General features: G+C 44.0%; 1 protein-coding gene across 2 annotated transcripts in view; it reads left to right on the top strand.

The window, feature by feature from the left end:
* Positions 1-14,113: 14,113 nt before the first annotated feature.
* CHRNA5 (cholinergic receptor nicotinic alpha 5 subunit) overlaps positions 14,114-25,525 on the top strand; it is a 28,892-nt gene continuing 17,480 nt past the window's right edge. Inside the window, exon 1 of one of the 2 annotated variants that reach the window (XM_039469381.2) lies at positions 14,114-14,377. In XM_039469381.2, coding sequence (XP_039325315.1) covers positions 14,272-14,377 — 106 coding nt within the window. In that variant the 5' untranslated portion in view covers positions 14,114-14,271. Of the gene's footprint in view, positions 14,378-14,845; positions 24,481-25,525 lie in introns of those variants that run through there. The other variant, XM_074392587.1, reaches the window with a different exon arrangement.

The following is a 25,525-nucleotide window of genomic DNA, read 5'->3' as shown; positions in this document are numbered from 1 at the left end:
CCATGCCAAAGTACGTCAACATTATTCTAGTAAATCTATGGTTTAATTGTCCTTCTAATACACAATTTACAAAGTATAATTGTTCATCTATTTTTAAAAACTGTTTAAATTAATCATAAAACTAATTCAACTGTTCAGACTACTTGCGAATTTTGCATTCTTGAGTGAATTCAGAATTACATGAAATAAGAGTTATTTACCTTTCTTCATTTATTTCTGTTATTTTTTTGGTAACAGCCTTACTGAAATACAGTTCACATACCATCATTTTACCCACGTAAAGCATACATTTCAATGGCTTTTTCTATACTCCCAGGGTTGTGCAGCCAGCACCGTAATCAACTGAGAACATTTGCATCACCCCAAAAAGAAAATTCCATATGCTCCTTAGCCATCACCCCCAAATCACTGCCTACTCCTAGGCAACCCTAATCTACATACTGTCTCTACAGATTTACCTGTTACGGATATGTCGTGTAAACGGGATCATAGAATCCTTTGTGTCTGGCTTCCCCCACTTACTGTAATGTTTTCAAGGTTCATCTATGTTGTAGCATGCATCAGTAATTTGTTTACTAGATTAGAGAAAAATAGCAGAGATTTATTTCTTTTTTAATTTTTTTAATTTTTATTTTTTAAAAAAACAGGATTTCACCATGTTGGTCAGGCTGGTCTTGAACTCCTGACCTCAGGTGAGAGATTTATTATTTCTATTTCATTGCATAGTCATACTACATGTTGTTTATTAATTGGCAAAAACAAGAGTTATTTCTATGCTTTGGCGTTATAAATAATCCTGCTATGAACACTGATGTACAATTTTTTACTTATTTTTTAAAACATTTTTATTCCTTGCCTCCCACTGCCTTTTTAAATTTTTAATTTATTTCTTTATTTTTTTAATTCCATGTACATGCTTTTTGTGTGGACATACGTTTTCATTTATTTTGAGTACACACCTCGAAGTAGAATGTTTGGTTTATTTTAAAATCCATCTTTACACCATATATTAACATTAGTGATATGGATTTTTAAAAGCTCCTACTTTGCCCTATTTTCTCCGGTAAGAACCCAATAGAAATGGGAAATGGGTTGACTATTTGAGTAAATGTGTATGAATCTGTTAGTTATAGAAGTAGGTTTCACAGTTGGAGAGGATTTTCACTTCCTTTCATCTCGGCAGGAAGAATGTTTTCTCTAGGTTTCTTTATACTTAACGCTAGAGAGGCCAAGTCTTTGATTCTGTACCTAAGAGCTTTATGTAATAACCTTCTCTGAAAGATTCGGAATCACATGGAATGGGAGAATCCAGGGTAAAGTGTCTTCTGAGTCCGAACAATCTAATAACTTGCTTTTTCTGATTAGGAAAGCGATGCGTGATCACTTTGGAAGATATACAATGAATAAAATAAAAATCACTCATATTATCTTGCCCAGAGTTAGCCACTATTAATTTATCTCAGTGGCCAGTTTAGATGTTGAACAAGTATACTGGTAACCCTCAGCAAATTATAGGCAAACTATTTTAAAATCCTGTTTTTATTTTGAGGCAGAGTCTACCTCTGTCACCCAGGCTGGAGTGCAGCAGTACAATCTTGGCTCACTGCAACCTCTGCCTCCCGAGTTCAAGCAATTCTCCTGCCTCAGCCTCCCAGGTAGCTGGGATTACCGGTGCCCGCCACCATGCCTGGCTGTTTTCTTTTGTTTTGTATTTTTAGCAGAGACGAGGTTTTACCATGTTGGCCAGGCTGGTTTCAAACTCCTGACCTCAAATGATCCACCCGCCTTGGCCTCCCAAAGTGCTGGGATGACAGGAGTGAGCCACCGTGCCCAGCCTAAAAATACCCTTAAAGGAGAAAGGTAAACATACTTTTTCCTTCTAATTGCTTTCCTTTTTCTCTTTCCTTTTTTTGAGATGAAGTCTCGCTCTTTTGCCCAGGGTGGAGTGCAGTGGCACGATCTTGGCTCACTGCAACCTCTGCCTCTCAGGTTCAAGCCATTCTCCTGCCTCAGCCTCCTGACTAGCTGGGACTACAGGCGCGCACCACCATGCCCAGCTAATTTTTTTGTATTTTTGGTAGAGACGGGGTTCCACCAGGTAGACCAGGATGGTCTCGATCTCTTGACCTTGTTATCCACCCGCCTCGGCTTCCCAATAAACATCCTTTTAAGACACCTTTCCAGCCGGGCGCAGTGGCTCACACCTGTAATCCCAGCACTTTGGGAGGCCAAGGCGGGCAGATCATGAGGTCCCAGCTACTCCAGAGGCTGAAGCGGGAGAATTGCTTGAACCCGGGAGGTGGAGATTGCAGTGAGCCGAGATCTCGCCACTGCACTACAGCCCGGGCGACAGTGCGAGACTCTGTCTCAAAAAAATGAATAAATAAAAGAAACCTTTCGTGGCCCCACACCAGCCCGTTTCTCTTTTCCTTTTCCCAGCACATCTCCAAGGCGTTGTCCAAATTTGGGTTTCACTTCTGTTTTCCTGCCGACTCCTTCGTCACCCCACTGTGGCGTTTGGAACAGGTGCCCGTGACAACCTCTGCCTCTCAGGTTCAAGCCATGCTCCTGCCTCAGCCTCCCAAGTAACTGGGATTACAGGTGCGCACCATCATGCTTAGCTAATTATGTGTTTTTAGTAGAGATGGGATTTCACCATGTCGGCCAGGCTGGTCTCAAATATCTCCTGATATCGCGATCTGCCCGCCGCAGCCTCTTAAAGTGCTGGGATTACAGGCATGAGCTACAGCGCCTGGCCAGGATCTTCTGAATATGTCAGTCATAGCACATAAACACGTCTGGTTTCCCATCAGAGAACTTCCCCAAGTTACACAGAAGCTAACGAAGCTTCAGCTTCAAGCCTCTTCATTTGCCTGGCTCCTTCCAGGGCCCTGGGAAGGACCCTAATAACATATTCTTATGCTCATATGCTCTTTGTAAAATTTGCAAAATATCTTTAAACAGTGATTGAGAAGCACTAAAAAAAAAAAAAAAAATTGTTTGTTCCTGGACAAATTTCTCCTCCTTTTGGAAGACATTGGAGTGGTCATGTGTGTAATGGAATCTATCAATTCACAGTCCCTTTAATGTGTAGTGAGCTTATTGTTAGCCATGCCAGTGGAGAAATGGCTTCGGGACGCTTCCTACCACCATTGTGCCAACTCACCTGGCATCATGACAAGAAGATGTAGGGACAGAGGTTGTGTCACCATGTGACCTATGTCTTCCAAGGTGCCCGTCGTCAGAAGTTTATGGATACTGGAGAGAGAAACTATGATAAACTACTCCAGTCTTCACGTGTATAAAATTATAAGCTAAGGCTTCAGTTCTCACCAATACCAAAACAGGAAGGGGGAAACGCACTGTAGGATGTCAGATAGAAAACGATCATTTTCTAGTTACTGTGGTGCTTGTCCACTTTAAAAACTTCGTTCTGGCTTTGAGCGTAGCAGTCCCCAAAATGATGTAGTTTGTTGAAAATTTTTTCATTCTAAGTAAATACCCAATTCCACACCCAATTTTGCATTTGTTCTGTCATATTCCTTTTCTGTTTGTCGAGATGGGGTTTTGCTATATTTCCAAGGCTGAGGCTTGACTTGAACTCCTGGGCTCAAGCGATCCTCCCTCCTCAGCCTCCCGAGTAGCTGGGACTACAGGCACGTGCCACCACACCTGACTTGTATGGTCCTATTCTTTGCTTAAAGACGACTCCTCCCCACCTGCCCAAATATGTAATCTTCAACATAAACTGGAATTAGGCCCTGTATTCCATTGTCTTTGGAATAAAATCCATTCTCTTCATTCTGACGTATAACTGGGCTGCATCTCACCCCACGTTCCCATCTTGTTGAGACTCTGTACTTGATTCTTCTCTGCCCCTCCCTCAGACGAAGTTCTTTGTTTTTGTTTTTTTGTTCTGTTTTTTTTTTTTTTTTTGTGTGTGTGTGTGTGTGTGTGTGTGTGTGTGTGTGTGTGTGTGTTTTTAAAGACAGGGTTTCACCACGTTGTTCAGGCTGGTCTTGAACTCCTAACCTCAGGTAATCCACCCGCCTTGGCCTTGCAAAGTGCTGAGATTACAGGCCTGAGCCACCACGCCTGGCCTGTTTTTGTTTTATTTTGGAGCCAGGGTCTCTCTCTGTCACCACAGCTGTGGCATAATTAGAGTTCACTGCAGCCTCAACCTCCCAGGTTCAAGTAGTACTCCCATCTCAGCCTCCCGAGCAGCTGGGACCACAGGTGTGCACCACCAGCCGGGTAATTTTTATTTTGTCTTTAGCAGAGACGAGGGCTTGCTATGTTGCCCAGACTGGTGAACTCCTGAGCTCAAGCGATCCTCCTGCCTTGGCCTCCCAAAGTGCTGGGATTACAGGCCACAGCAAGCTCTTTCCTACCTTAGGATCTTTAGCTAGATCACCCTCTGTCTGGAATGCTCTTCCCCTGCATCCTTCATGACTGCCACTTTCTCCATTTTCTGTCCTAACTCAGGTTACCTTGTCAGAAAGGCATTTCCTGGCCACCTGATCTAAAGTAAAATCCCTTACCTCCTACCGCATTAATTTCTAGTTATTCCTCAGTAGTTCTTATCGAATTCTGAAATTCTCTTGCTTGTTTTTTGTTACTGTTTTTTTTTTTTTTTTTTTTTTTTAAGACAAGGTCTTATGTTGTTTCTTTAAAGACAGAGTTTGTTTTATTTAATTTTTTATTTTTTGAGATGGGGTTTCGCTCTTGTCACCCAGGCTGGAGTGCAATGGCGTGATCTCGGCTCACTGCAACCTCCGCCTCCTGGGTTCAAGCGATTCTCCTGTCTCAGCCTCCCAAGTAGCTGGGATTACAGGTGCATGCCATCACGCCCAGCTAATTTTTGTATTTTTAGTAGAGACGGGGTTTCACCATGTTGGCCAGGCTGGTCTCAAACTCCTGACCTCAGGTGATTTGCCTGCCCCAGTCTCCCAAAGTGCTGGGATTACAGGCATGCACCACTGCACCAGGCCAAGATTTGTTTTCGTTTTTTTTAAGATAAAGTCTCACCCTGTTGACCAGGCTAGAGTGTAGCGGCAGGTATGATCAGAGCTCACTGTAGCTTCGAACTTCTGTGCTCCAGGGATCCTCCCACCTCAGCCTCCCAAGTAGCTGGCACCACAGGTACATGCCACCACACTTGGCTATTTTATTTTATTTTATTTTTTTGTAGAGTTAAGTGGGAAGCTCTTGATGTTGCCTAGGCTGGTCTGGAACTCCTGGCCTTAAGCGATCCTCCACCTTCGCCTCCCAAAGTGCTGGGATGGCAGAGCCAGCACCCCGGCTTCGTTTACTTGTCGTTTGCGTCCCTTCCCTCGACAGTCCTTTCTGAGAATGCAGAGACATTATCTATCATGTTCACCGCGCCGTTCCTAGAATTTGGTATATGTGTAAGTTAATTCTTAAATATTTGTTGAACGAATGAATGAATAGCTGGGAGTGACAGCAAAGATTCAAACTCACGTTTATGTGACTCCACAGATCAAAGGCTGTGTGCTTCCCAACATGCCAAGAGCTTTCTGTATTTCTCAACCTATTATCCCGCAGAGCACCGAAAAGATCATGTATATGAGAAACACAAACAGTTTCAATTCTGGTTCACCTATGACCGAGAAGATTAGATACATCAAGGATCAAAATATCCTTTTCCATACAGGTGACTTCAGGTTTTCTTTAGCTTGCAAAAAATTTAAAACACCTAAAATTAATCAGCCATGTTCTAGAAGAGCAAGGAAAGATTGTGTCTTGTGAGAGACAGCTGTGGAATGGGAAATTATCAAATGATTTCCAATTTTAAGAGATCTGGATCAGGTGGCTTAGAATTAGATTAAAGATAATCAATTCCCTGGTACAATCAATGCCATACATAACTCTAATCTTCAGAAGGAGCTTTTTGTATTGCCGAGAGGCGGCTCATCTGGTCTTGTTTCTTATCCATATAAAAACCTTGATGTCAATAGTATTCCATGGAAAATGAAGCCAGAAGAGAAAGTGAACGCTTGCTAAATAAATTAGAGGAGAGGATAATTAAAGCAGAGATTTCACACCATATCAGAGAAGCAGCTCCATCTTCATTTTATTTTACTCTCAATTCCCTAAAAGCAGTATATGGCAGTTTACAAATTACGCATGGAAATAAAATACATTTAATTTTGGATTTTGTTGTGCTTTTGAGGACCAGAATTACTTAAGGGGAATTCATCTGGGAACAATTACTTTGGCAATCAATAAATTAAATTCTAAGATGGCAATACTGGTCTACAGCCACAAATATCTGGAGCGTTTGTGGCTAAACCTCCAGTATAATTTGTACTTTGGATTCAATTCTGGTATATGTAGCAGCGTCTGTAAATACCTCACATGTCCAGAATAGAAATCCTGAGGGAGAGATAGAGGCTATTTGATATTAGAAAAGTGCTCCAATTCCACCTTTTGCACAGAATTGAATATTTGTAATTGTATCCTGTAGATATCAAATTCAAGACATAAGTTTATTTTAACATGTGTAATAATATATCATCTATGGAGAACAGACAATACGTATTTTTTTTTTTTTGAGACGGAGTTTCGCTCTTGTTACCCAGGCTGGAGTGCAATGGCGCGATCTCGGCTCACCGCAGCCTCCGCCTCCTGGGTTCAGGCAATTCTCCTGCCTCAGCCTCCTGAGTAGCTGGGATTACAGGCACGCGCCACCATGCCCAGCTAATTTTTTGAATTTTTAGTAGAGACGGGGTTTCACCATGTTGACCAGGATGGTCTCGATCTCTCGACCTCGTGATCTACCCGCCTCGGCCTCCCAAAGTGCTGGGATTACAGGCTTGAGCCACCGCGCCCGGCCGACAATACGTATTTAATTGCACATATATTCCTACTAAGATATCTGTATTGAGTAGACAAATGTTGAACTTTTGCATATTAAAAATTATTACTCAGGAACATTATAGAAATTCATAGCTGTCTTAAAAGGAAAAATTATTTTATAATGTAATTCATCACTCCCAGATTTAAAAGCTTTCAACATTTAGGGATTTAGGGAATATGGGATATTGTATTGCACTTTTTTTTTTTGAGACGGAGTTTCGCTCTTGTTACCCAGGCTGGAGTGCAATGGCATAATCTCGGCTCACCGCAACCTCTGCCTTCTGGGTTCAAGCAATTCTCCTGCCTTAGCCTCCTGAGTAGCTGGGACTACAGGCGCACGCCACCATGCCCAGCTAATTTTTGTATTTTTAGTAGAGATGGGGTTTCACCATGTTGACCAGGATGGTCTTGATCTCTTGATCTCATGATCTGCCCACCTCGGCCTCCCAAAGTGCTGAGATTACAGGCATGAGCCACTGTGTCCGGCTAAGTATTGCACTTCCTTAAAGTAAAAAACAGTGTCTTCATTTTTAACAAGAATGTTTTGTAGGCCAGGCATGGTGGCTCATGCTTGTAATCCCAGTACTTTGGAAGGCTGAAGTGGGAGGATCACCTGAGGTTAGGAGTTCGAAACCAGCCTGGCCAACACAGTGAGACCTCATTTCTACTAAAAATGCAAAGTTAGCCAGGTGTGGTAGCACATGCTTGCAATCCCAGCTACTTGGGAGGCTGAGGCAGGAGAATCACTTGAACCTGGGTGGGGCGGAGGTTGCAGTGAGCCATTGTACTCTGCTTGGGCAACAAGAGTGAAACTTCATCTCAAAAAAAAAAACAAGCCGGGCGTGATGGTTCAAGCCTGTAATCCCAGCACTTTGGGAAGCCAAGGCGGATGGATCACGAGGTCAAGAGATCGAGACCATCCTGGTCAACATGGTGAAACCCTGTCTCTACTAAAAATACAAAAAATTAGCTGGGCGTGGTGGCGCGTGCCTGTAATCCCAGCTACTCAGGAGGCTGAGGCAGGAGAATTGCCTGAACCCAGGAGGCGGAGGCTGCGGTGAGCCGAGATCGCGCCATTGCACTCCAGCCTGGGTAACAAGAGCGAAACTCCGTCTCAAAACAAAACAAAACAAAAAAAACACCAAGTTTGGTAGCTGTGTTACAATTTCCTTGTTAACATGTGTTTTCCTATTGGTAATTGAATCTGTGACATTGTGTCATATATATGCTATTATTAAATTCTATTGAGAAGGCTTAGTTTTATATATGGCTTATATTTTTGTGATTTTTGATTTTATGTATTACTATTTAGTTATTACAATCTAATAAAAATGTGGCCAATTATTTTTTTTTAAATCTCTCCCCATGAAAATATGTCTGTACTTTTAGATTTTGATTGTGGTCATTGAAATAGCACTTTAAAGAGACCTTTTCTTTTTATATCATTTCTTTTGAAAGATTGAATTTTAATATCCTATCAATACTTGTTTTCCTCCTTTAATCTGTGGAAATGAATTTAATTTCAGCAGTAAAATTGACAGCATCCATTTTTATCTTTAATTAACTTTTCAGTTTGGCTTTCATCTTAAAGGCTCACAGCAGAATTTATCACCAAGCCATAATGGAAGTGCTGAATGGAAGATTCAGAGAAGCTGCTTAGCTCTGAATTTAGCTCAGTTGACCCCATTATAAAAAAGAGAAGTGAACAACATTGATTTAAAAGACAAATCATTAGGCCGTACCAGTCACACATGACGATGTTTATTTTTGATTCTGGCTGTTTATTTCACCTCCTAATTCCCCTTCCTTGCACTCTCTTGTTAACTCAAAAGCACCAACTGCCCTTTGCTTAAGGGTTTTGTAAGTATGAAAGTACAACAGAGAATAATTGCTACATAAATAATAACAGCTACCATTTATTGAACACTCGAGCACTGTGCTAGGGACTTCATGAACTTTATATTCTGCGAGGCGGGTTTTATGGTACCGTTTAAAAAGTTAGTAATAGAGCTTAATGAGAGAGAGTAATTTCAGTTTAGTGAATGGTTAAGTCTTTGAAGTCAGGTCAGCCAGGCATGGTGGCTCTTGCCTGTAATCCTAGCACTTTGGGAGGCCGTGGTGGTTAAATCACCTGAGGTCAGGAGTTCAAGACCAGCCTGGCCATCATGGTGAAACCCCAGCTTTATTAAAAAAAAAAAGAAGTCAGGTCACCTGGGTTTGAATCCCTGTTCACTATTTTCTAGTTCTCTAGTTCTGAGATCTTGGGAAAACTAGTTAACATTTATTCAGTGAGAGAAAGTAATGAGCAGAGGGAGTTCAGGGCCCAACTTAGAGAGATTGTTTTCAAACAAGAAGTGACAATAAAGCCGGGTGCGGTGGCTCACGCCTGTAATCCCAGCACTTTGGGAGGCCGAGGCGGGTGGATCACGAGGTCAAGAGATCGAGACCATCGTGGTTAACATGGTGAAACCTCATCTCTACTAAAAAAAAAAAAAAAAAAAACGCCTGTAATCCCAGCACTTTGGGAGGCCGAGGCGGGTGGATCACGAGGTCAAGAGATCGAGACCATCCTGATCAAAAAGGTGAAACCCCATCTCTACTAAAAATACAAAAATTAGCTGGGCATGGTGGCACGTGCCTGTAATCCCAGCTACTCAGGAGGCTGAGGCTGGAGAATTGCCTGAACCCAGGAGGCGGAGGTTGCGGTGAGCCGAGATCGCGCCATTGCACTCCAGCCTGGGTAACAAGAGCGAAACTCCGTCTCAAAAAACAAACAAACAAAAAAAAGAAGTGACAATAAGCCCAGTGCTGAAGGAGGAGTGGGAGTGAGGCAAGGCAGAGGAGGAGGAGGGAACCGCATGTGTGAAGCCCCTTGGCTGGGACTGGGCTTGGTGGTTCCCGGACTGGAGGGGCCTGTGAGGGTGGAATGTAGTAGGCAAAGGGGAGGGGTCTGATGCAGAGTTTGTGAGGGTAGCGGGGAGCCCCTCTAAGAATCATGATACGGACTTGGGATTTTGTTTCTATTTGAACACGATCACTCAGGCTGCCATCTGCAGAGTGTGTTGGAGGATGCAGGGCAGGAGACCCAGTGAGAGGCTGGGGCAGAAGTCTAAGATAGAGATGCATTTGAATAAAGTAGGAGTGGAAAGGAGACGTAGGAGATGGATTCAAAATAAGTTCAAGGCTGGCCAGGAGCGATGGCTTACACCTGTAATCCCAGCACTTTGGGAGGTCGAGGAGGGTAGATCACCTGAGGTCAGGAGTTTGAGACCAGCCTGACCAACATGGTGAAACCTCGTCTCTATTAAAAATATAAAATTAGCCAGGGCTGGTGGCACATGCCTGTAATCTCAGTTACTTGGGAGGCCGTGGCAGCAGAATCGCTTGAACCCGGAAGATGGAGGTTCCAGTGAGCTGACATCGCACCATTGCACTCCAGCCTGGGCAACAAGAGTGAAACTCCATCTCAAAAATAAATAAATAAATAATTCCAGGTAAATAGCATGTAGGGTTGAATTAGACTTGGTGGGCGAAGCAGAGGATGGAACTAAGGATGACTCCCAGTTTTCTAGCTTGAGTCATTAGTCAGACGGTCCCATTGATTGAGATGGGAAGGTTAAGAGGATAACATGGCTTGGGACATCGTAAGCGACGTGTCTAAGTGACCATGATGTAAAGTACATAGCCAAATACACTGGCGCTAAGAGGTGAGATCGGTACCTATCTAGTATGGATCTGGTCTTCATCAATATATGAATGATATTTACAGCCAGGGCAATGGATAAGATCACCGAAGGGGGAAGTTAACGGAGATGGGAGAATGCGTCCCAGATTTGAGCCTCTGGAATTTCCAACACGTGAAGCCTGGGTAGAAGAGGAGGAGCCTGCCCAGAGAACATAGAAGGAGTTGTCCAAAACAAAATAAGGGTCTTAAAAGTACCACTCCTAGAATATTGAGATTAAACGAGCTAGTATATTAAAAAGTGTTTAACTTCTTACAGTCCCCATCCTTAGCAGGGTTAATATGATCATTATTAAATTCTACTTTCTATGGCGAAGTCCTGATTGGCTAGTGGGTATTAAAAGGTGAACAAGACATAGCCCTGCTGGGTATGGTGGTTCATACTAGTAATCCCAGCACTTTGGGAGCCCGAGGTGGGCGGATCTCTTGAGCCCAGGAGTTTGAGATAAGCCTTGGAAACATAGTGAGACCTTGTCTCTATCAGAAAAAAACAAATGAAAAAAATTAAAACTAAGACTGGGCGCGGTGGCTCACGCCTGTAATCCCAGCACTTTGGGAGGCCGAGGTGGGCGGATCACGAGGTCAAGAGATCGAGACCATCCTGGCCAACACGGTGAAACCCCGTCTCTACTAAAAATACAAAAAAATTAGCCGGATGTGGTGGCACACACCTATGGTCCCAGCTACTCGGGAGGCTGAGGCAGAAGAATTGCTTGAACCCAGGAGGCAGAGGTTGCAGTGAGCCGAGATTGCGCCATTGCACTCCAGCCTGGTGACAGAGCAAGACTCTGTCTCAAAAACAAAAACAAAAACAAAAACAAAACTAAAAAAATTAGCTGGTTGTAGTGGTGCATGCCTGTAATTGCAGCTACTTGATAGGCCAGGGAGGGAGGATCACTTGAGTTTGAGCTGCGGCCTGATCAAGAGTAAAACCCTGTCACCACCAAAACAAAACAAAACAAAACAAAACAAACAAACAAACAAACAACAACAACAAAAAGCATAGCCACTAGGCTGAGAAACCCATTATTTAGTAGAGAACATAATTACAGAGAAATAGATAAAGAGAAGGCAAGTGGCATTTGAAATGAGCCTTGAAGAAAGGGTGGGTTTGGATATTGAGAGAGGTGAGAAGGAAGGACAAGTGAAGACGGGAAAGTGTGATAAACATTCCACAATCTTCAGAGTAAAATGCGGTGTCTGGGATGCCAGAACTGTGTAGCGGTCCCTTTGGCTAAATCTCAGGCAGTTGGTAGATAGACGCACGCCAGGGGAACTTTGTAGGTGGTGGCTGCAGCAACGCAGCAATTTTCACTGTCATTCGATCAGCTAATGTCTCCTAGCAGTGTGAAGACGCCTGTTACCAGTCAGGTGTGGCACCACATCCAGCTACCATGAGTAATTGGCATATCACCCTGGAAAAACCGTCCAAGATGTAGACGTTATATTCTGATTATTTGCTTGGATTTAAAAATGCCCAACAAATGACACGCTTTGCTTTAATAGCAGCAACTAACAGTGTTCTTCATAGATTATGTAAATAACCATCATTCCATTATTATTGCTATAACACTCTAGGAGTTCCAATTACACTTGCAGGGGCTGCACTAACAACCATTTAATTCCAGTTTTGACACTGACAGGTACTGTGACCTTCAGCGGTTATTCAACTCCTCTGTTTCACATCCGTTAGCTGTAAAAGCAGAATAACACTTTAAAGTCATCCAAACACTGTTAGGATGAATTGCATACGTGCCTGTAAGTCCCATAAATTCTTCAGACTAAAACATAAATTTGCAGTGAAAGGATGATAGGTACTGTCTTTCATTCCTGCGTAGAGTGGAATTAATTAGTAACCTGGTTAGCATCTCGTGCGTCTTTTCTCTGTGGCCCCTTTAAGTCCCTCTTAAACAGATTGGCTTCATTGGATGTAAGTTCCGTTTTTCCAGCTGTAGTCGGACCTACAGAACCTCTTCACTGAATTTTGCTGTTTAGATTCTTTGCAACGAGATTTGGTTTTTCACAGATTTACTAGTCTGGAGGTGAGAGTAAAATTTCTGCTCACAATGAGTTTTAGAGATGTCAACTCCATAAAGCGTTCTGTGGCGTCAGCGGCTCCCTCTGTCACTGAAGTTTAAAGATAATCCGCCTGAATCCCTTCAGCCAAATGAAGCTTTCTAATCAATTATGGACAAAGAGGATGAAATATAGGGTCTGGAGGGATCTGAGACGGGTTTCTAGCAGTCAGCACCAATCTCCACCAGAGTTGCTAAGTGTCTGTGGCAGATACAGTCACTAATATTTACAAATGTTAATTGATGGCAACACGGAGGGCGATGCCCACGTTTGAGGGGTTTGCTTGAATGGGTGTCAAAGCTGTACCTGCCCGAGTCCTCTAGTTTATCCGCCTCGGTCCCTCGTTTCCAGACTTGGAAACCCCAGAGAGGAAGGTGACTTGCCCAGGGTCGCCTCGCTGGTCCACAACGCAGGTCTCCTGATGGGGACCTCCTGGCCCGCATGACAGTCCCAGGAGGCAGTCAAGCTGCCACTGGTATTTCCTGGTGAGAAAGACTTGAGTGGGCAGCGGGCCCCATGGAGAGCGCTGCAGCCTGGCGCCTGGCGCAAGTCCCCTGCCACTGTGATTCTGCCCCTGCCTCCCGCTTGTTTCTTTCGCAGCTCTGATCACAACTCGGAATTACTTTATTTACGATTTCTGTCAGCTGGGAGCAATCTGCCCCTCTGCTTCCCCTTTTGCTGTTGAGCACAGAGCAGACATCAGTGAGTGGTTGTTGTCATAAGGTGTGCAATGACTTGGGCAAGGTCACCCGGTGGTTAGCTCTGCTCCAGGTTCGCACCTGCTCGAAGGAAGGCCTGGAGGCGGGGCTAGGGCGATGGGGCGGGGCCAGGCGTGGAAAGGAGGAGCCAGGAGAAAACGGGGTTGGGTCAGAGGCGGGGCCGAGGAAAAGGCCTGTTGGGCATCGGAGGCGGGGCTATGGGTAGAACAGACTGGGCCAGCAGGAACAAGGCGGGGATTGGGCGTGGCCAGAGGTGAATGGGGAGGGGCCAGGGCGATGGGGCGGGGCCATGCGTGGGAAGGAGGAGCCAGGAGAAAACAGGGTTAGGTCGGAGGCGGGGCCGAGGAAAAGGCGGGGCTATGGGTAGAACAGACTGGGCCAGCAGGAACAAGGCGAGGAATTGGGCGTGGCCAGAGGTGAATGGGGAGGGGCCAGGGCGATGGGGCGGGGCCAGGCGTGGAAAGGAGGAGCTAGGAGAAAACGGGGTTGGGTCGAAGGCGGGGCCGAGGAAAAGGCCTGGTGAGCATCGGAGGCGGGGCTATGGGTAGAACAGACTGGGCCAGCAGGAACAAGGCGGGGAACTGGGCGTGGCCAGAGGCAAACGGGGAGGGGCCGGGGCGGTTCTGGGCGGGGCCAGGCGCCGCGGGTTTCCTCCGGCGTCCCGAGCCCGCCCGAAGCCGCCAGACGGCGGCTGCTGTCCCGGCGGGAGCTGAGGCGCGGAGCGGCGCCTCTGCCGTGTCTGTCCTCGTTTTCTCTCACGACTCGCACTCCGAGCTCCACACCCCAGGAGTCCGCGTTCGCCGCGCGGCGGTCGGGAGGCGGCGGCCCGCGTTCGTTCGGCGCGGGCCCGGGGCGATGGCGGCGCGGGGGTCGGGGTCCCGCGCGCTCCGCCTGCTGCTGCTGGTCCAGCTGGTCGCAGGGCGCTGCGGGCGGGCGGGCGCGGCGGGCGGCGCGCGGGGAGGTGAGCCGGGGCGGCGGCGGGGCGGGGCGGGGCGGGGGGCCGCCGAGGCCGCGGCCGACGAAGACCCGCTTGCGAGGGGCGGCGGGCTTTTCTCCCGGGGGCTCGGAGTGAGGCTTCCGTTTAAATGCCGAGGGAAGGCCGCGTGGGTGCGAGTTCGCGGTCACCCCGCGGCCTGCGTCCCGGAGACGGCGGGGCGGGCTCGGCGCAGACTTCGCGCCACTTCTTCCGCGGGGGGCCCGGCGGGGCTTCGTTCCGCGGCGTGGCCCGTTCGCGGGCTGCGCGGACGGGGCTTCATTCCGGGGGCCCGGAGCTGGTCTTCCGCCCGCGGCCGTCCCCGCCCAGCGCGGCGTCTGGAAACCTCCGCTTTCGCCGGCGAGGAGCGGCGCGGGTCGCGGCGGGCGGGTCGTGGCGTGGCCTCGCCGGCTTCCGGGCTCCGCGTTGGGACCTCGGGCTCCTCGCTGGCTCCGTGGGGCACAGCTTCTTTCAGCCTGCTGCTTTTCAAGAGGCTTTGGACGGGGACGGGAACCGCAGAAGAAACCGCGTAGTCCTGCTGCACGTTTCAAGTGCGGGAGGAAGTTTTAGAGCCAGGTGGTGACGTTTGCGGGGCGGCTGTGCTGTGATCTAAACGTAGAACAGCTGAGCATCCGACAGGAGTTCTCCGCGTCGGTGTTTCAGGGCTTACCAGTGAGTTTTTTTGAATAGGGGAAATATTGCAAGAACCTTTTCTTGCTTGTCTTTTGTTAAGGTTTTTAAACTGTGACTCCTGATTTTAGGAGTGATACCTTTGAAGACTAGAATAATTCATTGCAGGATGTATTGCTTAGTGTAGACCCGAGACAAATAAGAGGGAGGGTGATTTAAACAAATTAAGAAGAACCTGAGCAGAGAGAGAGTTTAACAGAAAGAAAGGAATGTGATTTTGTGAGCCAGGCGAAACTGTATTCAAATTATGGCTCTGATGCGTCCTGACTTGGACAGACTTCTCTCAGCGGGTTCCTTCTTTAAGAAATGGGGGTAATCGTGCTGACCTCTCAGAGTCCTTTGGAGAATTAAATAATGCATATAAAATGCCAGGCACAGTGCCTGACACTCGAGAAAATGATACTTCTCTACCCGTTTTGATGAAACTGAACTTTAAAAATCTATTTTAATATAAAACACTGTAGCCAAGCATTAGTGTAAATAGCTATCCCCCTTCCTTCATGCATGGTGTTCAGTGTTATAACCAAATGAAATTGATTATTTCCTGCTTTCTGCCCCACTTAGTTAATATCTCTCATAATAATTACCTGGTCGTATTGCAACTATGTTTTCTCTTTGTTCCATGTGAGCTCCTTAAGAACTGTGATTCTTATCTTGTTTATCTTTGTAGCCCCAATATCTACCTTACTGTAGGAGCCCAGTGAAGGTTTGTGGAAGGACAGAGTGGAACAGTGTTACCTCTCTGGATATTAGTTTCCTCCTCTGTATGGTGAAGGGCCATTAAAGGATCCCCACTCCACCTCGAAAATTCTAAGATTCTGTGTGCTCTTAGAAGTGATCATCTTGAAGAACAAAGTGATATTGAATGATAATGTAATTGCACACTTGCTGTTACTGTTAATATGCATTTGTGTACAACTAATGTGCAACTATCATTGCATATCGGTGGCTGAAAGTACTGTCTTGAATTAGGAGACCTGCCACTCACTGTCTGTTTCCTTGGATGTATTACTTGACCTTGCTGATTCTTTTTTTTTTTTTCAGTGCAGATCCCACACAAGACCTTGCTGATTATTTATTTCTCACTCTTTGAAATGAAAAGGTGGTAGTAGATGTTTTTTAAGTCAACTTTAAGTTTTTAAAGTTCAACTGTAATTACTTTTATTTTTACAATTTATTGTTTTCATATTCACCGTAGGTTCTTAATAGTAACTTTTCTTTATGGTTTTCTGTGAGTGAGTCCCCAGGTAAAGAGAATGTCTAGTCAGCTACCAGCCATTATTTGGCTGATGAACGGTCACAGAGCTATGGAAATTGGCTCAGAAGACAAAGTATAATGTATTAAAGTACAATGAACTAGCACATTAAGATAATGCAAGCATTTTAAACTGACCTGTGATTGGGGCAGTGATTATGGGATAGTCATTAACTAGTTATATTTCTTAGTTGTGCGACATTTTAAAGCTAAATGGTTGTATTTCTTAGCTGCGTGACATTTATTTTTTAAATTTTTAACTAAGTTCTGGGATACATGTGCAGAACGTGCAGGTGTGTTACATAGGTAGACATGTGTCATGGTGGTTTGCTGCATCTATCAACCCATCATCTAGGTTTTAAGCCCCGCATGCATTACGTATTTGTCCTAATGCTCTCCCTCCCCTTGCCTGTAACCCCCCTGCAGGCCCGGGGTGTGATGTTCCCCTCCCTGTGTCCACGTGTTCTCACTGTTCACCTCCCACATGCAGTGTTTGGTTTTCTGTTCCTGTGTCAGTTTGATGAGAATGATGGTTTCCAGCTTCATCTATGTCCCTGAAAAGGACATTTACTCATTCATTTTTATGGCTGCATGCTGTGTGACATTTTAAATGATTGAAACTTTATTTTAATTAGTATATATAGTGGCTGCAAATAAAACAGGAAAATGATTCATAGAAAATGAGAGCTATGAAAGATTATTTTCTTCTTACCTTCAGTCATTTTCACTAACATTTTCAGAAGCTAACAGAAATAAATACACATAGTGATGGTCAGTTTTACTTTTGTTATGTATATGTCCCTAGATAAAATTTATACACAATTAATTTGCAATTATTTTGATTTCCTAGAAATAGTAAATATGCTCTATGAACTAGACTTTAAGCAACTGGAAGATACGATTTCATTTGTCTGTGTATTTCCTGCATTTATTAATTGGAGTCTGGGTTGAACGCTAGGGTTTTTCAGTCAGTTTTAGAATAGCTTTCTTTTTCAACCTATAATCTACAAATTAGATCTAGCAAGTAAATTTTTATAATTAGGATATGAAGTTTTAGTTCAGTAATTTCAGTACAGAACATTTTTTTTTCTAATAGCATTATTTTTCTTCCCAAAGCATTAGAATTAAGTTCTCAGATGATAGTTTACGTTCAATATTAAATAAGCATGTCGACAGTTAGAGGTGTTAAATATTGGAATTGTTTTTGAAAGAAGTTTAGAATTTGTTTCTTTAGAAATCTGTTCCACAGAACAGCATGGGTGTAGTTTTTTTGGTAGGGAGGAGACAGAGTCTCGCTCTGTTGCCCAGGCTGGTGTGCAGTGGCCTGATTTCGGCTCACTGCAGCCTCCATCTCCTGGGTTCAAGTGATTCTTTTGCCTCAGCCTCCTGAGTAGCTGGGATCACAGACATGCCACCACCCTGCCTGGCTAATTTTTGTATTTTTAGTAGAGACAGGGGTTTCTCCATGTTGGCCAAGCTGGTCCCGACCTCCTAATCTCAGGTGATCTGCCTGCCTCTGCCTTCCAAACTGTTGGGATTACAGGCATGAGCCACTGTGCCTGGCCTGGGTATAGTTTTGTAATTACAATGTGATAGGATTATTTAAAATTATCCTTTTCTGTTCTATGATGAAAAAAATATGAATTTAGATGTTTTGTTCTCATTTTGAGGAAACCTATTGTTTCTCCTACTGTGTTTGTTTGTTTATTATTTTTACTGAGGCAGGGCCTTACTCTGTTACCCAGGCTGGAGTGCAGTGACATGGCGTAGCTCACTGCAACCTCTGCCTCCTGGGTCCGAGCAGTTCTCATGCCTCAGCCTCCTAAGTAGCTGAGATTACGGGCGTGTGCCACCATGCCTGGCTAATTATAGTATTTTATTTTATTTTTTTTATTATTATTTTTTTTTTGGTAGAGATGGGGCCATGTTGGCCAGGCTAGACTTGAACTTCTGGCCTCAAGTGATCTGCCCGACTTGGCCTGGCAAAGTGCTGGGATTACAGTCGTGAGTCACCATGCCCGGCTCTTCCTATAGTATTTAATTCGGTGACCTCATACTCTTTTCTTTCAAAGTGTGATTATAAAATATAGCCTTTTACTAATAAAAATAGGAGTTAAATATGAATATTTGAATTCTGACAAAAAAGACAATATGAACTTTTAGTTTTTTTTTTTTTAATCTGGTTTTATTGTTATTTTACAGTAAACTATATGGAATTAGGCAAAACTCTTTCCTTTAGGTCGGGGTTTCTCAACCTCTGAAATTTTGTACTGGGTAATTCTTTGTTGTCAGAGAGGGGGTGTCCTGTGCCTTGTAGGATGTTTAGTAGCATACTGGTCTCTAGCCATGAGATGCCAGTAGCACCCACTGAAAAATGTCTCCCCACATTGTCAAATGTGCCCTGGGGGCAAAGTTGTTCTTTGCATTCATTACCCCTTGAGAGCCACTTCTTTAGGTCTTGTTGACCCAGGGCTTCTGAAACTTAAATGTACACAGGCATTCCCTGAGGATACACATGCTGATCCAGTAGGTCAGAGGCGGGGCCTGAGACTCTGCAGTTCTAACAAGCTCCCAGGTGACGTGAATATTGTTGGTCAGTGTATCACAATTAAGTAGCAAGGTTGTAGAAAATTCCACATTCGTACCAATTGGGTGAACTCTGAAGGGAAGCTGATGAAAGTAATTATCGAAATAGTGAATTTACAATGAATCGTAGCCCAAACAATGTAAGGCTAATAGAAGCTAAGCAAACAAGCATTATCCTACTCGCCTAATGAAGCAGCTGTGTTCACTTCTCCATATTTTCTTCCAGTCCTTAGTATTCATTCATAGTTGGATGCATCTAAGGGGGAAATTAGCAAGAGTCTTTTCAAGGTCATACAGGCAACTTCATGTGACATTAGGTGTTTTATTCTATAATACTGTAAATGTACTAGCTCATAATACGTATTTATTGCCTGTGGAGAGATTTATATCCCCAAATTAAGATAATGAACTCTGAGTTTACTTGATCTGATGATACTCAGCCCCCGCCCCCCCCCCCACCGTTTTTTTTTAAGTATGCAAGTTGTCTCCTCTCCTTGAGAACTATTGACTGCACCTAAATTAATACCACCGAAGGTCATTTGTTTTCTTACTGCAAGTGTTCTGAGAGTCAGGGTAAGATATTAAATTAAGTTTACTAAAGCACATCAGTTACAGTGTAACTTTATCCTATAATTCTGTGATAAAAATCAATAGAAAATATAATGAAAATCCTGGAGTGAAAATAATCCCCCTATATTTCATCTGTAATACTTAAAATAATGATTGGTAAGCATTCTTGTTGGTCGCATTAAAAATATTGGACTTAGTACACATTTCCCCTCGTTTACAAAATGGTTATGTGCATTGCTTTATCTTGCTGTTGCTTAAAATAGCCCTCCTAGGACTGCTGCAAAGAGGTTTTTTTTTTTTTTTTTTTTAAGAGTACAAGTCACTTTTTGTTAACTTATAAAAAGGTACAAGGAGACTTCAGGGGTAGATTAACTGCTCCAGGAATGCCTTCATTATGATTTGGGGAGATATAATATACGTCACTCTTCTTATTTCCTTCTTATGGCAGCCTGTGAAGGAGCAAAGAAAGCTAGCAAGATCTCCCAGCGCGTCCCCTTGACTCAGCAGTTTCACTTCTGAAAATCAGTGCTAGAGAAATCTTTGCATCAGTGTGGAAAAATCGATGTGTTAATTACGGCATTTTTTCCATGGTAGCATTATTAGAAATAAGCAGACACTGAAGACCGTAAATGCCAATCAGTAGTGAAAGCTTAAAGTATGATGCACCCGTAATGATCGCTTTGCAGCTTATGAAGGAAGACTGGAGGTAGTTGGACATCTACTAGTGTATAGTATTGAATGAAAAAAAGCGAGTTGCAGAACTTAATCAGAGGAAAACATGTTTCTGTGTGTGAGTGAACACGTATGTAATTTAAAATATCTACACATCAAACTTAAAAATGGTTACCCTTGGAGGGAAGGGGAAGGAGAGGAGGAGAGGGGGAGAACGCTTACTCTTCATGAGCTTATGGGTTTGAATTTTGACGGTGATCACACATGGCTCTTGCAATTACGGCATTGTTTTGAGAAAAACCAGAATAAATCTGGGTCCTAGTTCTACCTCTGCTACTTATTAGCTACTAGAGTTAGAACAGTGGTTTGCAAAAAGGCTCAGTTTTGCGCTCTGTCACCAACATTTGGCAGTGTCTGGAGACAGGATTGGTTATCATTTGCGGTGATGGTATGTCTAGTGGGTAGAAGCCAGAGATGCCGTCAGATATACAGGGCACAACACAGCCCTCCACAACAAAGAATTGTCCAGCACAGAATGTCAGTAGTGCCAAGCTGAGAAATCCTGTGTTAGACTCCAGAGCTGCTGTGGCGTTAGAATATGCAGGTGATGCACTGAGCAATGGCAGGGGCGCCGTTCTCACTCTGCGGTGTACTTTGCATAGCCGTAGAATTGTAAGTATGACATAATGAGGTAAACAATTGTGCAAGTTTGTACCCCAGGAAGACAGGCACCAGGTCTTTGTTTTCTCCTTTCGCTCTGGCACCTGGCACAGAGGTTGGCACAGTAAGCAGCTGGTTGGCATTTGTTGAATTAATGAATTAATTAAACTAGATATCACATTAGGCTCTAGCGTGGCCAAGTTGTAGCAGATGCTAAAGATTTAAGAAGAATTTATGGCAGAAACCTAAAATTATATTTAATGTCTGTCAGTCAGTTTTTATCTGCAGGTTGGCAAAAGACTGCTAATATCCACATTTAGCTCTGAACATGTTGGTTGACTTTTTCCTGAATCATTACCTTTTGATAAGAAAATCACGATTCTTCATGGAAAAATGCCAGAACAAATCACTATCAAATGTTTCTAGAGTTGGTTTTTTAAATCTTCAGCTATCCTTTTGGCTACCTATTCTATTTAGTGAAGAAGATTTAAAAAAAAAAAAATCTTAAACTACTTAGACATTACCCAACATAGTAAGATAATGTACTTTATTGTGTTTGATCCAGATGAGAGGCAAGCAGCTAAGAGGAGGTTTTCCCTTAATGTTTTATAATGGAAAAATGAAAATGTTCACAAGAATGGTCCAAATATAAAAATTTGGACCAAAAAATTTATAAATCAAAAAATTGTTGCCATACCCATTTAACAATTATTGACATAGTGCTGACAGATACCCTTATTTTATATAGGTTAGAAAATTGTGGGCCAGGCGTGGTGGCTCATACCTGTAATCCCAGCACATTGGGAGGCTGAGGCAGGAGGATCTCTTGAGCTCAGGAGTTCAAGACCAGCCTGAGCAACATGGCAAAACCCCATCTCTACAAAAAATAAAATAAAATTAGCTGGGTGTGGTGGTGTGTGCCTGTAGTCCCAGCTACTCAGGAGGTTGAGGCAGAAGGATTGCTTGTGCCCAGGAGATGGAGGCTGCAATGGGTCAAGATTGTGCAACTGTACTCCAGCTTGGGTGACCGAGTAAGATCCTGTCTCAAAAAAAAAAAAAAAAAAAAAAGGAAAAGAAAAAAAAATTGTGGCTTATGGTGGTTCACAGCTAATTAGTGGTGCCCAGTAGTCAAATTAAGGTTCTCAGCTTTGCAGTTCTGTGTCCTTTTCACCATACTAAAACTAAGGAGCAAGGTTACAGTTCCTTTTTTTTTTTTTTTTGAGACGGAGTTTCGCTCTTGTTCCCCAGGCCGGAGTGCAATGGCGCGATCTCGGCTCACCGCAACCTCCGCCTCCTGGGTTCAGGCAATTCTGCCTCAGCCTCCTGAGTAGCTGGGATTACAGGCACGCACCACCATGCCCAGCTAATGTTTTGTATTTTTAGTAGAGACGGGGTTTCACCTTGTTGACTGGGATGGTCTCGATCTCTTGACCTCGTGAGCCACCCGCCTCGGCCTCCCAAAGTGCTGGGATTACAGGCGTGAGCCACCGCGCCCGGCCCTACATTTCCTTTTTCTTATGTCATTCTCCCAGTTCCTCAAACTTTCGGCAACTAATGATGGAGTTAAAATGGAATTTGTAAAACCAAAGTGTAAATATAGGAAAGTGTTAGTGATATGACTGTATACGCATTTATACCTTTGTTAGGTATTCAACCTAGTTTTTGTCTTAGCAGCTGTCCTTTTAACTGCTTTAGAAGAAGCAGCCCATTAATTTTTTTTGGTCTTATCCTATTTTTAGTGTGCTTCACTGCTTGGTTCCCTTTGTTTTTCTGAGATATGTGATTTATATGCTATTAGCATGTTGTATTATAATTACTATTATTTGCTTTCAAGAATAGAGTTGAGGAAAGCTTTATCGTGAACCTTCATTGCACTGTGTTGAATGCCCAGTGCCACAAGCACATTCTTCCTTTGTATTTTTGCAAAGTTCCATTGCCTAGTACTGTCTGGTGACAATCTTTGTTGGTCTTTTGGTTACCATTACTTTAGCAATCACTTATGGAATAATAAGAACGACCCTGTGCTGGCACTTACATCTACACTTTTAGCTAACCCATCTCTTGGAAGGGAGGTATGTGTTTTATACCTGTCAAAGATGAAGAAAAGTAGTATGCAAAGTTGAATAACTTATCATCTGTCTTTTTGGCTCTACCCATTCTGTTAGGTGTGAAGTGCTATCCCACTGTGGTTTTGATTTGTGTTTTCCTGATGGATAAAGGTGTTGAGCATCTTTTCATGTATTTATTGGCCTTTCTTTAGAGAAATGTCTAAGTTCATTTAGATCTCTTGCTCACTTAAAAATTGGATTATTGGGCTGGGCACCGTGGCTCACGCCTGTAATCCCAGCATTTTGGGAGGCCAAGGTGGGTGGATCACTTGAGGTCAGGAGTTTGAGACCAGCCTGGCCAACATGGTGAAACCTGTCTCTACTAAAAATACAAAAATTAGCTAGGCGTGGTGGTGTGTGCCTATAATCCCAGCTACTCAGGAGGCTGAAGCGGAGAATCGCTTGAACCTGGGTGGCAGAGGTTGCTATGAGCTGAGATCTCACCACTGCACTCCAGCCTGGGTGACAGAGCAAGACTCTGTCTCAAAACAAACAAACAAACAAACAAACAAAATGGATTATCAAATCTTTTTGTTATTGATTTATAATAGTTCTTTATATATTTTAGATACCCCATCAGATATATCATTTGCTAATATTTTCTCTGGGGGTCATATATCCTTTTGATGTAAGGGATCTTTTAAAGTCAAGTTTTTAGTTTTACTTGTTTTTGTTGTTGTTTTCGAGATAGGATCTCTGTCTTCCTGGCTGGAGTGCAATGGTACAATCTTGGCTCACTGCAGCCTCTCCCTCCTGGGGTCAGTCGGTCCTCCTACCTTAGCCTCTCCGGTAGCTGGGACCACAGGCGTGTGCTACCCGCCCAGATCATTTAGTAGAGATGGGGTTTCACCACGTTGGCCGGGCTGGTCTTCAAGTGATCCACCTGCCTTGGCCTCCCAAAGTGCTAGAATTAAAGGCATGAGTCACCATGTCCCGCCAAGTCAAGTATTTTTAAGACAAGGAAGAGAAGGAAAATTAAAATGTAAGAATATAATAAGTAAGGCTGGGTATGGTGGATCTTACAGCACTTTGGGAGATTAAGGCAGGAGGATTGCTGGAGCCCAAGAGTTCAAGACCAGCCTGGGCTACAAAGGGTCCCTGTCTTTACAAAAAATAAAGAAACTAGCTGGCTATAGTGGAATGCACCTATAGTTCCAGCTGTGTGGATGCTTCGGGTAGGAGGGAAGCTGAGGTGGGAGGATTGCTTGAGGCCAGGAGTTTGAGGCTTCAGTGAGCTATAATGGCACCACTGCACTCCAGCCTGGGTAACAGGGCAAGACCTGGTCTCACACACACACACACACACACACACACACACACACACACGCACAAAAGCAATTACTGTCGTCGGCCTATTTGTAGTGCTATAGAGATGTCAAAACTGTTCATTTTGCATAGGATGAGCAAATGTTAACTATTAAAAACAACTTCTAAAAAGAATTTTCCATTTGATTCAGTTTATTCGGAATTTAGCTTATATAGTGTCGTGTGTGCTGTGTCAGTCATTCCTACTGGATTGTGAACGTGGATGCTGCCTGTTTTGCTTACCGGTATGTTCCCAGGGCCCGTCTGATATGAGGCTCCTGTCCAATACATGTTTGTTAGGTGAATGAATGAGTAAACATCAGTGTGGGCTAGAGCTATCGGGGTGTGGCCTTCATTAAGTTAATCTAGAAAGTTGTCACAAGATGGAAGATGTTAGGGCGACAAGCGCATGAAGCCCAAGGGCGCCCCTCGGAGCTCTGCCATCAATGAGGCTGCAGCGGCAGCCCTTCTGGTCACGTATCCTGATGTGGGAAATGAGGGAATGAGGGGATGCATTGGGTTGTCTCCTTTTTTTTTTTTTTTTTTGAGGCTGAGTTTTGCTCTTGTTGCCCAGGTTGGAGTGCAGTGGCACAATCTTGGCTCACTGCAACCTCCACCTCCCAGGGTCAAGTGATTCTCCTGTCTCAGCCTCCCAAGTAGCTGGGATTACAGGCATGTCCCATCATGCCTGGATAATTTTGTATTTTTAGTAGAGACAGGGTTTCTCCATTTTGGCCAGGCTGGTCCTGAACTCCTGACCTGAGGTGATCCACCCACTTTGGTCTCCCAAAGTGCTGGGATTACAGGTGTGAGCCACTGGGCCTGGCTGAAATTGTCTCCTTTTTAACATGCCGAGATTTGTGAGCAGCATAAACTTAAAACATTTAGAGCCAGCTAAAAAAGCATGACTGCTAAGAAGAATTTAATTGCACTATAAGGTTTTATGCTAAAATATCTCTGACATTTGCACTGGACACTGCTTTAAAGTGTGCTAAGAAAGTGGTATTTCTAGTATGGGATATATTGCGAAGATATTCACAAAGCAATATCTTAAAAATTCTCATTAAGCAGAATGTTGGAATTAATTTAGCGTTTTGCTGATACCCTGTCTACTTTCTTTCAAACAAGATTTGAGAGCAGTTCAAGCTAGTTTTTTCCCCACTTGGGCAGAAGTTCCTTAGATGCTATTGAAAGGCATTTTAGGCTGGTTGCAATGGCTCAAACCTGTAATCCCGGCACTTTGCGAGGCAGAGGTGGGCAGATCGCTTGAGCTCAGGAGTTCAAGACTAA

The sequence above is a fragment of the Saimiri boliviensis genome, chromosome 2, assembly GCF_048565385.1.
Source record: "Saimiri boliviensis isolate mSaiBol1 chromosome 2, mSaiBol1.pri, whole genome shotgun sequence".
NCBI lineage: Eukaryota > Metazoa > Chordata > Mammalia > Primates > Cebidae > Saimiri > Saimiri boliviensis.
This window is presented reverse-complemented; position numbering and strand designations above follow the sequence as displayed.